The 17,517-nt window shown below is 37.9% G+C and overlaps 1 protein-coding gene across 8 annotated transcripts in view; it reads right to left on the bottom strand.

Annotated features, from left to right (window-relative positions):
- The window catches only part of PKHD1 (PKHD1 ciliary IPT domain containing fibrocystin/polyductin), a 617,401-nt gene that overhangs the window by 303,239 nt on the left and 296,645 nt on the right, over window positions 1-17,517 (bottom strand). For 7 of the 8 annotated variants that reach the window (XM_007516520.3, XM_060190048.1, XM_060190051.1 and 4 more), the window contains 2 exons: window positions 12,137-12,272; window positions 7,048-7,294 (listed from right to left, as the gene is read on the bottom strand). In XM_007516520.3, coding sequence (XP_007516582.1) covers window positions 7,048-7,294; window positions 12,137-12,272 — 383 coding nt within the window. The remainder of the gene's footprint in view (window positions 1-7,047; window positions 7,295-12,136; window positions 12,273-17,517) is intronic. The other variant, XM_060190049.1, reaches the window with a different exon arrangement.

The raw sequence follows: 17,517 nt of genomic DNA, 5'->3' as shown, positions 1-17,517 counted from the left end.
GAGAACAAATATTAACTCCCTGGTTTGTGTTTACCATTAGCTTACTTTTCCTGAGGGTCCATATCTCTGTATATTAAGACAAACACGGCATTGAGCTCCAAATGCTCTCAATTTAGAACACTTGTGAAACCCTTTATAATTACATATCTTCTGAGCCAGACAAATCATAATAACTAGCCTCAAATGGTGCTCTAAGCATCTCCTGGATATTAGTACTTACTGCTGTTGCTGTCATCTCCTACAACACAAAGGCAACACAACTGGAATTTTGAGTACAGGCAACAAATGTCTGTGGCACAGTTTTGTTTGATCTTTCTTTAAAATAACAAACCTTAGTTTGGAACAATTGTACCAGCTGACCTGTTACCACCCTCATCCTGCAATATGTTCTGTGTAAAATAAATCTTATACATATAACCTTATTGATTAAGAAGCACTTGAATATTTCTCTTTCCGAGTGACCCGAAACAAGGAGAGATATCTCCCACTAAGGCTTTCTCCCACATATTTAATAATACTTAAATTCATATCCAAAGTAGTACTGGTAGGTAGGTAGGAAAGTCATTTGATTTAGTAATCTTTGTATTCCTGATGGTTACCACTCTATATTATCTAATATATTTATGTCTATCCTTTAAGAATTGTCTAGACCAATAACGATTTATTATAGAAATGTCAAGAATCAACCTAGCACCTCTTCAAGGTAGAGTCTCCGTTTTTTTTTTTTTTTTAGCACACTTACAATAGTGGTTTTGTTTGTTTTTTCCTAGTCCATAAAGAGTCAGTTGCATATCTTCTAACCTAAGAATACCCTTCTCACAGTACTACTTCTTATACCACCCATTATCTTGGTCTTTAAATCCTACTGGAGACTGGGGAGATAGCTTAATGGTTATGCAAAAGATTCTCATGTCTGAGGCTCTGAAATCCCAAATTCAATCTGCAGTACCACCATAAGCTGGAGTTGACTAGTGCTTGCCCCCCCTCCCTCCCACTTCCTCCTCCTTCTCCTCCCCATCCCTCTCCCCCCTCTCTCTCCCTTTCCTCCCCTCCTCTGTATAACTCTTATTAAAATAAAATAATAGGGAGTCGGGCTGTAGTGCAGCGGGTTGAGCGCGGGTGGAACAATGCACAATGACTGGCGTAAGGATCCCGGTTCGAGCCCCGGCTCCCCACCTGCAGGGGAGTCGCTTCACAGGCAGTGAAGCAGGTCTGCAGGTGTCTATCTTCCTCTCCTCTCTCCATTTCTCTCTTTCCTATCCAACAACGATGACAACAATAATAACTACAACAATAAAACAACAAGGGCAACAAAAGGGAATAAATAAATATTAAAATAAATAAATAAAACAAAATCCTAATAAAATAAAATAAATACTACTGGAATAGCTGCCTCAAAACATGAAAAAAAAAACACAATTGAAGGTATATAACCAAAAGAAAGACATATGGTTGTGGGGGGGGGGCTTTACATATCAGATAAGGAGTCAGACTAAGAAATCTGTCTTTCCTTTTGTATTTAACCACCTGAACCATTGTGGAGCTTAATGATACTGGCACACAAAGTCTTTGACAAGCCTTCTTCTCAACTCTGTGTTCAGCCACATAATAGTGGTAATAGGAGAAAAAAAATTTTGCCATGAATTAAGTAGGCGTTGCAAATCAAAGCTTTTTATTCTAGAGAAATATTTCATATTTAGACACTGCTGCCATATCACTGAATCCCTTTATTAGTCATCAGACTTAATAACCATGTAACAGCTTTGATGACATTCCTAAATTTAGGAACCTTTATAGTTTTTATGTTCTTGATTTTTCTTTTTTTACTTCTCTAATCTCTGATGCCAAGAGAACATAATATAACACTTTTTGGAATTTTTATGTCTCCCACACTTGTTATTTCTAAGGACTAAAAGGATACCATTAGTGATGCTATGCCTATTTATCCCTAGGAAGGAGACTAAGGCAATTATTAAAGGAAAAGGTAGGCCAAAATTTCCATTTGAACTCTTCTTTACTTTTGCATTCACCAAGGTAGGGGGTGGCTTATAGTTTGAACACTGACACATTAAGAGCAATTACATAGGTAAAAAGTGAATGCAAGCACTACAGGAAAGGATATTAAGCAATATCTAAGAGTCAAGGTGCTCAACAAGATGTTCACCTCTTCTATTCCAGGATAATTAAGAGGGCAAAAAAAAAAAAAATAGATGTTTGGGCACAATGAGTCAAAACTATATATCCTGAGTAACTCCAGAATCTATGACTACTGGTGAGGCTTGACAATAGTTATGATGTTACATGAGTATTAGAATGTGTTCCCTATATTTCAAGAACTGAGAAAGTGCAGAGGCAGTTGGGGACCAAGAACACTATGGTAAAGGAGCACTTAAGTGAGTGGTGGGAGTGATATGGAGACCTAGCATGGGAGATAAGAAATTATATACATGTGGCATCTATCTTGTAGACCATTCTTTCTGTAATAAAATGATTTCCAAAAAAAAAAGTAGATTAAGTTACATTTGTACAGACTTAATTTAGTTAGCAGGTATTTATTTCCTAAAAACATAACAATCTTTATGTGTTGCATTAAATTAGTAGTATGATTATATGTTGTTTTATAAAGCACAAAAGTTAAAGTGAGACTTGGAATGCAATATTTTTTTAGAACTTACTACATGACATACAATAATCTTGTGAGATAACCTTTAACCCCCCCCCCTTTTTTTTAATTGCCACTAGGATTGTGGCTGAAGCTCAGTGAATCCATGGCTCCATTTTTTGTCATTTTCCCCTTTTCCATCTGTTGTTTGTTTGTTTTGACAAGACATAAGGATCTTTGTTTGAGCCCTGGCTCCCCACCTGCAGGAGAGTCACTTCATGAGTGGTGAAGCAGGTCTGCTGGTGTCTATCTTTCTCTCCCCCTCTCTGTCTTCCCCTCCTCTCTCCATTTCTCTCTGTCCTACCCAACAACGATGACATCAACAACAACAACTACCAGGGCAACAAAAGGGAAAATAAATAATAAAAAAATTTAAAAAGAAATATTTAAAAAAGAATAATATTTTAGGAGATTAAACAAACTGAACTTGGTATTTGATTTATGTCAAATGCATGCTACGATGAATTTGACATTAATTTCAAGTTCTCTACTAGCTAGATTAAAGACAGAAATAACTGAAATTAAATTTAATACTCTATTTAATCCAACATATTCAAAAATTATGGTGGATATAGAATCAATATTGACATGGTATGGAGTACTTTAAATTATTTTTATAGGAAGTCTTTGAAATGTGATGCATAATTTATACTTACAAGGCTGAAAAGCTAGTTCACCAGGGAGAGCATCTGCTTTGCTACAAGTGTAAACCAGGTAGAGAACATAGGTGCACTACGGCACCACACCAGGGGAAACTTTGGTGCTGTGGTCATTCTCTCTCTATCTCTGCATCTCCCTCTCTCTCTCTCTCTCTCTCTCTCTCTCTCTACTTTTCTACCTCCATATTTCTGCTTACTTCTAGCAGAAAAAGTTACCTAGAGTGGTGAAGTCCCAACAAATCATTTACACTTAATTTATGTCTTAATTTGTACTTATGTCTTAATTTGTACTTATGTCTTAATTTGTACTTCTTACATTTCAGTTAACCAGCAATCTCTTTTATCCGCTGTCTACCTTGATCCTAAGAGATGTTGAATAAATGTGCCTGGGGTGGGGAGGGAGGGAGGGAGGCAGCAAAATAGCTCACTTGGATAGTGTGCTGTTTTTCCTGTGAGTGACCAAGAAAACTTTAATCTAAATTATGAGACATGTGAAGCATGTCATCATTATGATATCTCCAGAGAAAATGGTCAGATTTTTTTTCTTTGCGTGTGTGTGTGTGTGTTGAATGAGGTCCTGATATACTGGCAGAAGACATTTATCAAGAAGGATAGATGGGTAGAAATAGGCTATAAGGAACAGAAGCTAGAGGGAAACATTCTCCAGAATATCTCTGGATCCTAACACTAGCATATATTTTTAGAACTTGAGAGAGAGAGAGAGAAAATAACATACACAGTACTCATGTGGATAAAATTTTATCAGAACACCAAACATCAATAAGGTAATGAGAGGTGGTGGGGGGGAACAAAATGTTTATACAAAGAGATTCATTCCTGAACTCCAAGGTCCCAGGTTCAGTCCTCCACACCAACATAAGCCAGAGCTGAGCAGTGCTCTGGTAATAAAGAAATACAGAGACAGAAGTTCACTAATACCAAGTAAAGAATTCATAGTTAAACTGGACTAGAGGGACCTTTCAAGGAACAAATTATACTCCAAGCCCTTGGCTCTTAGCAAAGGGTGTTGGGGTTTCCTTGTTCATGCAGCTCTGTAGGCCCCCACACCCTGCTCTCTAAGTAAAGTGGTAAGAGTTGGAAGTGAAGACATCAGGGTGCTTGTGCCACATCAGATCTCCATCAACATGCAACCCCAAAAGATGGACTGTGAGAGCTTTGCAAATCAACTCTTAGGGTGCTTGCTTCAGGGCAAATAGCACAACAAATTAATCCTTTCTCCATGAAATGCGACAAAGTTTGTATCTACACTGACTTCAAATTGCTCATTAGCTCTGACATGTTCCTAATGAGGTTATAATGCTCTGGGACAAAGATCAAGTCACTGAGAAAAAAATAGCAAGGAACAGAATCATAGAAAGATAATGTTAGAAGGACCTTCCTGAAGTACTTCTCCAACTTTAAGATAATCACCTAGAGTAAAATCTGAGCTTCTACATGGTTCACAAATTCCCAGGTGATACACATATACTTTGAGTAGCAAGCATTTGGACATCATATAACCCAACTGTTTTATCCTAAACGTAAGGACACTAGGGCCAAGAGACTTAGTTGGGAGCATGCTAAGACTTGCCTGAAATGAATCTTGAGGTAGTCAGGCATTTGTCCATATACCTGTGGATCAATCTGAAAATTTCTAAGCAAAAACACTGGGAGTAAGCAAGTTCCTCAACAAACTTAGTATTCTCATAACTGAAGAAGTTTCTGGATATGAGATTCCCTCTTTTAAGAAATGATTTTACTTATTTATTAATATAAGATAGAGCTAGAAAGATAGAGATAGAGAGAGAGAGTCGGGCAGTAGAGCAGCAGGTTAAGTGCACATGACGCAAAGCGCAAGAGCCCAAGTAAAGATTCAGGTTAGAGCCACCAGCTCCCCAACTGCAGGGGAGTCGATTCACAAGCTGTGAAGCAGGACTGCAGGTGTCTATCTTTCTCTCCCCCTCTCTCTGTCTTCCCCTCCTCTCTCCATTTCTCTCTGTCCTATCCAACAACGACGGCATCAATAACTACAACAATAAAACAACAAGGGCAACAAAAGGGAATAAATAAATTTAAAAAAAGAGAGAGAAGCAGAGCATCATTCTGGCCCATGAGACAGCAGGTATCAAACTGAAGACCTCACACTTCCATTCTACTCACTGCACCATATTCCTAGGCCTGAAGTTCACTTTTTAAAAACTAGGTAAATCCCAAACAAAACAGGGAGACTTTTTCACCCTATTAGGATAGGACTCTATTCAATCAACTGACAATATTCTATCAGGATTATTATCTTTTTGACCTTTTCAGTCCCTGAGTGCTGCAAGGATAACCAGTTGTCAAGGTAAGACCCTAAGTGTTCTAGCCTGAAGATTCCCAATGCTCAGAAAAGATGATCTCTGTAAAGCCTTTTATTACCACATCACTGAGTGCTTCTCCTAGACATAGCCCATAAAGAATAACTTGAAGAATGCCATAAAGACATAAAGTCTTAGAATTCATGAAAGCACATTTTAAATTACACACAGCTATTTTAATGTTTCTCATTTGAAAAATACACATAAGAAATAAATCACTGACATTTATAATTCTCAAAATGCTCATTAAAGACACCTTCATTAAGTCATCAAAATAATACTACAAAACAAGAGGTATCCCTAATTTTTAAAAGGGTCATTTTTGATAGAGCCAAAATGATTAGGAATGGAAATATACCCCATCTATCCCTTCAATTGCTGTTTCACTCGCTGAGTTTGGGTCCATTAAATGTAGACTGGATAGTACATGGTTTAAAAGAAAAAGGGGAAATTTTTCAAACAGTTCAAAACTAATAGTATATTACTAAGGTAAACCAAATAAGAATGGCAAGACAGTGATTTCAAATGCATTCAAAATGCAGACTTCTTATATTCCTAACCACACTAACTCACTTTCTTGAGTTAGCTTGTTTAAATAAGTTCCTAAGTGGTCTGGCTGAATCAGTTGACTTAATATTCATGAAGTGAAGATACTTAAAACAAAGGAAGGAAAGAAATGTGGCTAAATATATACAATGCATTTGAAATAGGTAAAAGACAGAACCCTAGACACTCAGCAATCATTACCTGGAAATTAAAGAGGGCAGAAGCAATCCTATTACACATTATAAACAGCCCAGCTGCTGACTTAATGGTAGTCTGAGTAGCATAACCAAGAAGTCCTTGCTCCAATATTAATAGGAAATGTATTGTACGAATCCAATAGTTCATGAAATTAACAAGGAAAATGAACTGAAGTGAAGCAACTTTGCAAGTAATAGGAAGGCATCAGCAATTGCTTCCCTAGAGCATACTGAACACTTAAAAAGAGCTTGGGGAGAGTACATGTATATAAATGAGAAAGACATTATTGGAAGTTTTAATAATCCTTTTAATTTAAAAACATTTCTAATTCTCTATTGGTTGTTAAGTCCTTTCAAGAGGAAGCTATTAGTTCAAAATACCAATAAGCGATCACAGACTAAGATCTGGCCTAGTGATAGTGAAAGCCAGCTGCCATTTAAATCAACTTAAAATCACCATAACTATGATTTGACAGCTGTCAAAAGAATGCCCACATCACTTGTTCAGTACTAAATACTTCAAATATAATTTAGAAAACAATGTCCCTTATTTAAACATCAACAGCCTGGATGACATGTGCATTCTCATTAGCAAGCTTTAAAAAAGTATTGTTAATTCAACTTACAAACCAATAGACATTCGATGAAAGAGAGTATCTTCTCCACAAACACTGCCATGGACAATCTGACTGAAGCTTGCATTGATCAAACAAGAAGCTGAAAGGGTTTCCATAGAAGCAAGGATATGACTTCTATATTTTCCAGACAGAGACCCATCCAAGTCTTCTAAAATTGCTGCATGAGGAAATGGAAATGCTACTAAGTTCGAAGAGTTTGTAAACTTCAACTGGCTGGTTCTCACTGTAAATCCACCTATAAATTGACAAACAAACAAAACCACTGTTATACAATTGCATGGAATACTTTGCCAAGTGGCAGTAAAACTAACAGGGGTGTTTCGGGAAACTTTAAATGATATACAGTTTATAATTCATTCACTTAGTTACTTAATAAAAATAAAATAGTACCTCACCCAATACAGTTGGTGCCTTACTATGCATGAGGCTTAGGGTTGGAGCCCTGGCACCACATGGAGTACCATGGACGGCAGGGGGGTAGCTTTATGGATGGTGGAACAGTGCAGTGATATCCCTCTGCCTGTTTATCTTTCATTTTTTTCAATCTCTAAAACAATAAATCAAATCATAGAACACTGGACCTGGAAGACAGCTCATTAGTATCACATACATATGAGGCCCTGAGTTCATTCCCAGGTACTGCACTGAAATGTCACTGATTTGGGTTACTCTGTGCCAGTTTCTAGCCTGTATACTGGGGTACCTCAACAAGGAACACTTTTTATTTCCACAAGATATTTGACACGATTTGGGATCACTATTGGCTGTCAAAACTGGGTTGACGGCAGTGATAGAGGCAAGGATGATCCCAAGCATCCTCAATACATGTGGAAGAAATACAACAAAAGATATCCAGCACAAGATGCCAGTATTTCCAACAGTGAGGAATTGTGTTCCAGTGGGAAGTAGAATTACAAAACATTTTTTGTTTGTTTTGATAGCAGAATCATCACTGGAGCTTAGTGACTACATGATGATTTCAACTTTCCTGTTGGTGATTCCCTTTTCCTTTTTATTTTTATTATTTTTTATAGAGACAGAAAGAAATATAGAGGGAGAAATAAGGATTGAAAAAGAAAGACATTTACAGCTCTGCTGCACAAGTCATGAACCTCCACTCCCCCACAGGTAGCAGCCAGAGGCTTGTACCCAAGTCCTCACGCATAGTAACATGTGCACTTTACTGGGTGTGCCACTGTCAGGCCCCTTGAAACATTAATTTGCCAGTTGCTAAACACACGTGGTATGTGTTTTCCCGGAGTCATATAGGATTTTCCCAGGACGGGGGCAGTGTCTCTGTGGTATAGAACTTGCTAGGCATATGTGAGACCCTAGGTTTGATCCCCTGACACCACATGAGATTAACAAAGAAAAAAATCAAGGAAAACTCCACAGATAGTAGAGTAGTCCTCTGGGCTCTATTCATCTGCCTGTCATCTATTTATCTATATTCTGCTTCACTCATTTAAAAACTGGAGAGGTAGCACAGTATAAGGGCAGATGCTTGCAATGCTCATTTACATATGTCACCACATAAAAATCTTCTCTCACTCTGCCCAGAGTTGGGTTGCTTGCATGTCAAATTGAGACCTCTAGTAATTGGAAATTAATGTTTAAGAAAATATATTACCATTATTTAAATAATGCACATGGGGCTGGGTGGTGACAAACCTGGTTGAATGCACATGTTACAATTTGCAACAACCCGGGTTCAAGCCCCCAGTCACCACCTGCGGGGGGAAACTTCACGTGGTGTGGTGAATAAGGTCTGCAGGTGTCTTACACTATCTCTTCCTCTCTGTCTAACCCTCTCCTCTCAACATCTGGTTATCTCTATTGAATAAATAAAGATAATAAAAATTAAAATTCTTAAATAAATAAATAAAGCACATTATTGTAAGGTAAAAATAATAAAGACTCTAGAGGCTAAGAAAAAGGTCTTTGTCTTAACTCAGTTTACCATTCTCTTAACCAAAGAAGTAATCACAGTTCCACCTACTCATGTGTATAGAATGTACTGTCTATCTGTCTTCCTACTACAAACGTCAGCCTGGCGTGGTAAAGCCCTAGCAATAACCAAAAAAAAAAAAAAAAAAACAACTTCTCTTTGTCTGTCATGTGAACTCTCCCCCCCCCCTTTATTCTAGGATTCCCAGTACAGGGTAGAAATATGTAATTTTCTTTTGAATTTACAGCCATGTAAATTCTCAGTATGTATGCTTAAGTACCAAAATAAGTATCAAACTTATTTTTTTCATTGCAACCTCCATTTGATGCTGACATGCTTTCTTGGCAAGTCTAGTAAGAACTCAGAGGATTTTACCCTGTGCTCTGAGGTATAAAGGTCCTATGACTTAATTTTTCTGCTTCAGTTCCTCTATGGTCTGTGCTTTGAGCATTTATTCCCAAAAGCAACATGCAATCAATTATGTGGACAAATACTTTTAAGTATTGGGCTGTCAAAAAAGTCATGACATATTTTCCCTTTTTCTATGCAGTATGACTTTTTGTTCCTGATAGCTCAATATTAGTTCTAGGGCTATATATCTTAGCAGCATTTCCCTCTCACATAACCTCCATGTGATTCATCTATACTGTTACTAGTCCAGTTGCCAAAGAAGAAAACATGATGGTGGTCTTCCAACTTTCAGACACTTATCACTAAAATTTTAAAAGCCGGATCCCATATCTCAGTATATATGCTACTATACTAATATGTACACTGTAAAATAGATGAAAAAGAAAATAAACATTAAGATACAAATAAGTGGAAGCCATAAGTGTTTCATTCAGCATCCCATAGTTCATTCAGTGAATTAAATGATCATTCAAGACTACAATTCTATCTCTGTAGTTCATTTAATGCTACAACCACCAGCTTCTCTACAAATCAGTCATATTGGACTCTTATACAACTCCTCAAATTACTCTTAGGTATTTCTAGTTACCATATATGCTTCTCTTTATGTCTAGAAATGTTTTCTTGCCTAGTCCTCTTTAAAGAGTTCAGGTCACCTTTCAAAACCTAAGAGTTATCTTCCTGAAATCTCTCACACCCCCATTGTGTATTTTCTTCACAAGTCCATTCACTCCTCCAATATTATACTCATCACACTCCATTATAGTGACAGCTTAGATATTTTTCTTTGCATATAGATTAAGAGTTCCCAGAGGGCAAAAAACTATGTGTTTTCCATATTTATGTTCCCAAATTCCTTCAACAGAATCTGAAATAAACAGCTTTAAACCAAATGAAAGAGATGATTTAGCCAAGACTATCAAATGACACAGTAAGAGCACAGGAGTAGTGTGTGTATAGTGTGTGTGTGTGTGTGTGTGTGTGTGTGTGTGAGAGAGAGAGAGAGAGAGAGAGAGAGAGAGAGTTGTGAGTGATACAACAGTGGAGAACTAGGGAACTGTCATTTAATGTTACTGCCATAAGCAATTTTTATTTCTGTCTTATTTCTACAATGTCAAACTCATATGCCACCCAATAAAAACAAACTTTGACTGTTTCTATACAGAAAAAAGTAGACTTACTGATTTTTCATTTAATTAAAAAAAAACAAACAATTACCTAAATTGGTGATTCAAACCACAAGAGCATATTTATGTGAATTACTTGGTTTGGTTGTTTACAATGATCAAATCAACTAAATTGCTTTCTACTTCTTTTCACCTTGCCCCATGAGTCTGCCAAGATATTTCTCAGCACCACTGAGAGTTGACTAACAAGTTAACAAGAATACCTATGGTTTTCTTTATGTATACATTCATCCTCAGGCTGTTGAAAACATGAGAAACCTGAATTCTGGATCTTTCAGGGAAGATTCCTCTCTCTCTCTCTCTCTCTCTCTCTCTCTCTCTCTCTCTCTATATATATATATATATATATATATATATATATATATATATATTAGCTTATATATCTCCAAAACCATTAATTCAATCAGTGAATCTATATGCACCAGGCTGTTAGGTCCTACTGCATTTTTGAGACATGACCTTGACCTTCTTAAAACTAAGTCTGTAGCAGACACAAAAGCATCATGTCTCCACAGACAATCAGGAAGCTGCAAGAGTCAGTGTGGGAGCACCTACTCTTTTTAAGGAAATTTCAAGAGAACTATCATATATAAACTTATAACTGAATGAAAGAAAGGTTCAAAATATTTTACCACTATAGTATTCACTGGCCAATGGGAATAGAGAACCAAATTTGGGCAAAAGAAAATCCATGTATAAGTCATTGTATCTGTGGTTTAATATTGACTTACAACATTATAAGATTATGGAACACCCTGTGGAGTACGAATGTTACCATGCACAAGATCCCATGTTCAAACCCCGGTTCCACCTCCAGTAGGGATGCGTCATGAATGAAGAAGTAGTGCTATAGGTATCTCTCTTTCTCTTTACCTCTCTATCCTCCCTTCCTTTTCAATTTTTCTCTATCAAAAAATAAATAAATAAAATGTTAAAAATAAAATTAATAAGTCACAGAGAAGAAAAATGATATTTATAGTTCTGTACAGTATTTATAGATACTATGTTTATTCATTGGTTAGAAGATGAATCATCTGGGGCTGATTGGTGGCACACCTGGTTGAGCGCACATTACAATGTGAAGGACCCAAGTTCGAGCCCCATTCCCACAGCTTTGCAAGGGTGAAGCAGTGTGGCAAGTGTCTCTCTGTCTCTCTCCCTAGCACCCTTTTCCCTCTCAATTTCTGACTATTTCTACCCAATAAATAAATAAAGATAATAAAAATTTAAAAAAGAAGATGAATCATCTGCCATATGTGCCATCAATATTGTCTTATATGATATGAAACATGACCATGTTGTACATGTTACTAACACTAGACATCAAATATGAAAAGACAATATGGAAAAGATTTATTTACAGGTGTATACATTCACGCCTTAATAATATTTATTTAAAGCATCATGTATAAGTGTACTTACACACATAGTTCAAAAATCTCTATTGTTCATAAATCAATTTTATTTACCAAACTTACTCTATAACTGACTGACCTTATCAAGGTTTGTCTTATGTAATTGAGGAACTTACCCTGCCCTTGAGAACAGCCTGAACAGGTCTTGATGGCCACACAATCAGTGAAATCAAAATTAAGAAAGGTTGTATTAGATACTGTCAGTTCCCATCGTTTGGGAGTTTTGATCCCAGCTGACATACATAAGCTTCTCTGTGATTTGATTTAGAAGAGAAAAAATGAAGAGAAGTAAGAAAAATGACCACATGAAATTCAATTTATAATGCATAAATAAAACCAACTAATAGAATAAAAAGACAAGCTATAGATTGTGAAAATGAAACATTTATAGGTAACACGTATGGCAAAAGGTCACACTAATATATACTAAGCATGTTTTAATGATTAAATTAAGAAAAATGTCAATAAGTACTGGAGAGATAGTATAGTGATTATGGAAAAAAGAATTTCATGCGTGAGGTACCAAAGGTCCAAGGTTCAATTCCCAATACCACCATAAGTCTGAACTGAGAAACACTCTGGTAAAAAAAAAAAAAAATTAATAGTATGTGTGTGTGTGTGTGTGTGTGTGTATGTATACAGAGAGAGAGAATAACTAAGTGTTGATGAAAGAATCAACTGAAGCATTCATAATACTTCTGGTGAGAATTAAACATGGTGTAAACACTGGGAAATTGACAGTTCCTTATAAAACTAAACATATTTTATCTTCCAATCTCATTAATTATCACGTATTTTCTAAGAGAAGTGAAAACTTATTTTCATAAAAAAATTTTTACACAAATGGTTAAGAAGATATTTGAGATTTATTAAAGTCAATTACAAAGGTAACATATACTAAATCCTCACTTAATGTTATTGTTGGTAACAGGTTCTTAGAGACTATGATTTTAAGAAAAACAACATATAAGGAATCCAGGGTTAGTTGAAATCCAAGTTAGTTGAAATAAACAAGAGTTATGTCCCTACAATATTTTTATGATCACATAAAAATCACCAAATTTGTACAATAGTTTGCAGTGAGTCAATAAATGCAGCAAACAAATAGAAAGACCTTACAAAGACACCATAAAGTACCTAATCAAATAGTTTCTACTTAGACCTATATACTACCACCTATTTGACTTCCCTCAATCATTCCAAGGCTAACCTTGTCAGACAAAGTAAGGAAAATCTGGATAAGGGCAAGAGATTGGCATGTTTTTTTTTAAATTTTTTATTTAAGAAAGGATTAATGAACAAAACCATAAGGTAGGAGGGGTACAACTCCACACAATTCCCACCACCCAATCTCCATAACCCCCCCCCCTCCCATGATAGCTTTCCCATTCTCTATCCCTCTGGGAGCATGGACCCAGGATCATTGAGGGTTGCAGAAGGTAGAAGGTCTGGCTTCTGTAATTGCTTCCCCGCTGAACATGGGCGTTGACTGGTCGGTCCATACTCCCAGTCTGCCTCTCTCTTTCCCTAGTAAGGTGTGTCTCTGGGGAAGCTGAGCTCCAGGACACATTGGTGGGGTCTTCAATCCAGGGAAGCCTAGCCAGCATCCTGGTGGCATCTGGAACCGTTTCCAGAAGATGTGATCAGAGCTCACGCCACGTGCAGCTTCTCAGTCCGCCATCTTCCCCTTTTTTCGAGATTGGCATGTTTTAATGAAGACTTTTTTGGGTCATTACCAGGCCACCCCAATAACCTGGGGCCCTATTCAGGTAATCCTGGGATTCCCACACAGACTTGATGGGCCTAGACATCTCTCTAACAGTTCCTACCCTCCACTGTCACTGGTCATCTCCATCAGTAACAGTATATATATATCCACAAAGGATATATATATCCTTTGTGGGCCCCTATATGACCTTGTCCTCAATGTAGATCAACAATGGTAGGAACAGCTCCACTCTCCGAAGGGAGCCTGGACAACATACTCTACCACTCAAAGAAGATGGGTCCTGAATGAGTGAAGCCTAGAATGTTCCTAGCCATGATTACAGAATGCGAACTTATACCTATAGGGATGGAGAGGTTACACAGGCTCCTGCAACAGATATGGGCCTCAGATCAATTGGATGGGGTTTACAGTTAACTATATATACCTTTCCCATTTGAGAGCAACTCTGCTTCCTGACCCAGCTTTCCATCCCTTCTTCTAACTCTTACACCATCTCCCCAGACAATACCTTGGGTCTACCTGCATGTTAGCTGTTGGGCTCAGGCAAAAATTAGTAAAAGTCATAGGCCCCTTGGAATATATCTAAAATAGACCCACAAGCTTTTTCCACAATGGAGATGCCAAATCTCATCTGCAGTATTCTTCCTTTTAGGTTCCTGATTATTTAACATTTTTTCTGTTTTATATCTTAATTCTTTTTCAGCCACCAGGTTCCAGATGCTATCATGATGTCAACCTGACTTCACTGGGTAGACAACCCCACCAATGTGTCCTGAAGCCTTGCTTCCCCAGAGCCCTGCCCCACTAGTGAAAGAGAGAGACAGGCTGGGAGTATGGATCGACCTGTCAACACCCATGTTCGGTGGAGAAGCAGTTACAAAAGCCATACCTTCCACCTTCTGCACCTCATAATGATCCTAGGTCCATGCTTCCAGAGGGACAAAGGATAGGAAAGCTTTCAAGGGAGGGGATGGAATATGAAGTTCTGGCAGTGGGAATTTTGTGGAATTGTACCCCTCTTATCCTATGGTCTTGTCAATATTTCCATTTTATAAGTAAATTTTTAAAAAGGCAAAAGAAATTCACCAAATTTCTAGATAAAGATTTAAACACTTATAATATTAAAAAATCATTTGTATTCATATATTTATTTTTAAATACATTTCTTTTGTTTAGGGTTATGAGTGTCCAGAGAATATCCTAACAGTTCAGCACATGATATAGGAGCCAACCTTACACCAGACACCCTTCCATCACATGGTATACACATACACCTATACTCACTGAGGCTGGGGCAATATAGACATACCAATAATTCTAACATGCATAATGTTGTAATATGGGAAGAAGCCAGAATGCTGTAAGAAAACTCACAGATATGGAGAAAAATGTGCCTGTTTTATCAGTTTGGTGCTCTGGTGCATATAGTTCCATCTATACAATTGCTGAAGATAAAATTATAGATACAAAATAATTTAGTGACTTGCCAGCAGTTTCCAATACGAAAGACAGTAATATTCAATGAACAAGGAAGTCTAGTGAAAACTAAACCTGAATAACAGTCAAAAGAAAACTTAAAAATGATAATCAATGACAGCAGAGAAATAAACTTACAAAACATTCATGTAACAAGAATAACCTAAAGAGTGAAGTGCCAGAAGAAAAAAAAAACAGGAAAGCAAAATTAAGAAGTTGAATAGAAAAATTGGAAGTACCCTGAAAGTAGAACATAAAAACAAAGAGAAAATTAGACTCCAAATGTAAATCAATAGTAAAGCACTAATAATTATTTTTAAAAAGTACATTAGGATACCCAATATCCAAGTAGCAATAGTTTTTAAAAAGGAAAAAAAGAATTCTCAAAGAAATAACTGGAGAAAACTTCCAGAAAGAAAGATATAATTTTCCAGACTAAAAAGTCTCACCTAAAGCATAACAAAAAGCCACACTAAGGCATTCATATTGAAATGACAAAAATCCCATGGGAGTGGTAGCACAGCCTGTTGAGTTCACACATTACCATGCTCAAGGACCTGGTTCAAAGTCCCAGTCCCCACTTGTAGGGGTGAAGCTTTATGAGATGTGAAGCAATATTGCTGGTGTCTCTGTCTCTCTACCACTGTGTCTTCCCTTCACCTCTATGTCCTGTTAAATATAAAAAAAAGAAGGGGTGGTGGCATACCAACTGAGTGCACACATTTCCCTGCTAAAGTACTAGTTCAAGTCCCTGCTCTCCACTTGCAGAGAAACAGTAAAGCAGGTCTCTATCTTTCTATCTTCCTCTCTCTCACTCTCCCCTCTCAATTTCTCTCTGTCGTAGGAAATAAAATAGAATGCGGGGGGTGGGGATCAGTTGGGCGGTAGTGCAGCAGGTTAAGTGCAGGTGGCAAAAAGCACAAGGACCAGCATAAGGATCCCAGTTCGAGCCCCTGGATCCCCACCTGCAGGGGAGTCGCTTAACAAGTGGTGAAGTAGGTCTGCAGGTGTCTGTCTTTTTCTCCTCATCTCTGTCTTCCCTGCTCTCTCAGTTTCTCTTTGTCCTATCCAACAATGACGACATCAATAACAACAACAATAATAACCCCAACAATGATTTAAAAAAAAAAAAAAACAACAACCAGGGCAACAAAAGGGAAAAAAGTAGCCTCCAGGAGCAGTGGATTCATAGTGCAGGCACCAAGCCCCAGCAATAACCATAAGGCAAAAAAAAAAAAAAAAAAAAGAAAAGAAAAGAAAAAAGGGGGGGAATGCTATGGGAAGTGGTAGATTGTTGTTTTTGACGGATTAGGTTGTTTTCGCCGGGCTAGCTTCATGGGCGGGTAACAGACGACCAGGAACTCATGGCTGGGTTATAGGCAGTATCTCTTTATTCATGCAGGACGCAGCACAATCTAAGACGAGCTAAGCTAAACTCAAGGTAAACTACTCTAAAACTCACAATGCTGTCTTTATATATACTTGCCAAGTAGGGTGGAAACAGGGTGTGACATAGAGAGGGTGGAGAGAAAAGTGACTGGTGACAATCAGAGTGTGACAAGGAGAGGATCAGGGTGTGACAAGGAGGGGGGGTGGAGCAAAAACATATCATGAAACAGTGGGGATTGAACCAATGCCCTGGAGGGAGGTGCTTGTTAACAGCGGTTATATAAATAGAATGAAGTGGTTATGTAAATAGAATAGTGTTAAGCAGGGGGGATTTAAACCAAATGAAACAGAAGGGGTCTCATGCATACCATCAATTCCCCCTTTCTTTTTAACTAATGGCCATTGTGGGGTGAACAGAAACCTATATCGTACAGGCATTTTCAAAAGAACTGGCATAAGACATGGAAAACAAAATAGGTGAGCAGCAATAACCAGCGTGATGCCAAGGGGAGCTTTTCTTGCCTCAAAGGGCAAGGCCTAGCAGGCGAAAGGGCATTTCTTGCCTCTGGGAACGCTTCATGCCTCTGGGGGCATCTCTTGCCTCAAAGGGCGTTTCCTGCCTCTGTGAGCATCTCTTGCCTCTTGGGGCACTTCATGCCTCTGTGGGCATAACCTAATAAGGAGGGGGAGTTTTCTGCCTCTGGGACAGAGCCTGCAGGCGAGGGGACATGGTCTATAAAGTCTCAAGGCAATTGGCTGAAGTTAGTCTTTGAGAAACACAGCAGTGTGTACCAGTAAGTCCCATGGAAGTGTCAGTTCAAAGTAGATGACCACGGAAGAAAATGCCAGAGGATGAAATGCTGCACGTTTGTCTCGATGGGGAATGTCGGCCACCAGAATTCT

This window comes from Erinaceus europaeus, chromosome 4 (genome assembly GCF_950295315.1).
Source record: "Erinaceus europaeus chromosome 4, mEriEur2.1, whole genome shotgun sequence".
NCBI lineage: Eukaryota > Metazoa > Chordata > Mammalia > Eulipotyphla > Erinaceidae > Erinaceus > Erinaceus europaeus.
The sequence above is the reverse complement of the archived record's forward strand: the minus strand, read 5'-3'. Positions and strand labels throughout refer to the sequence as shown.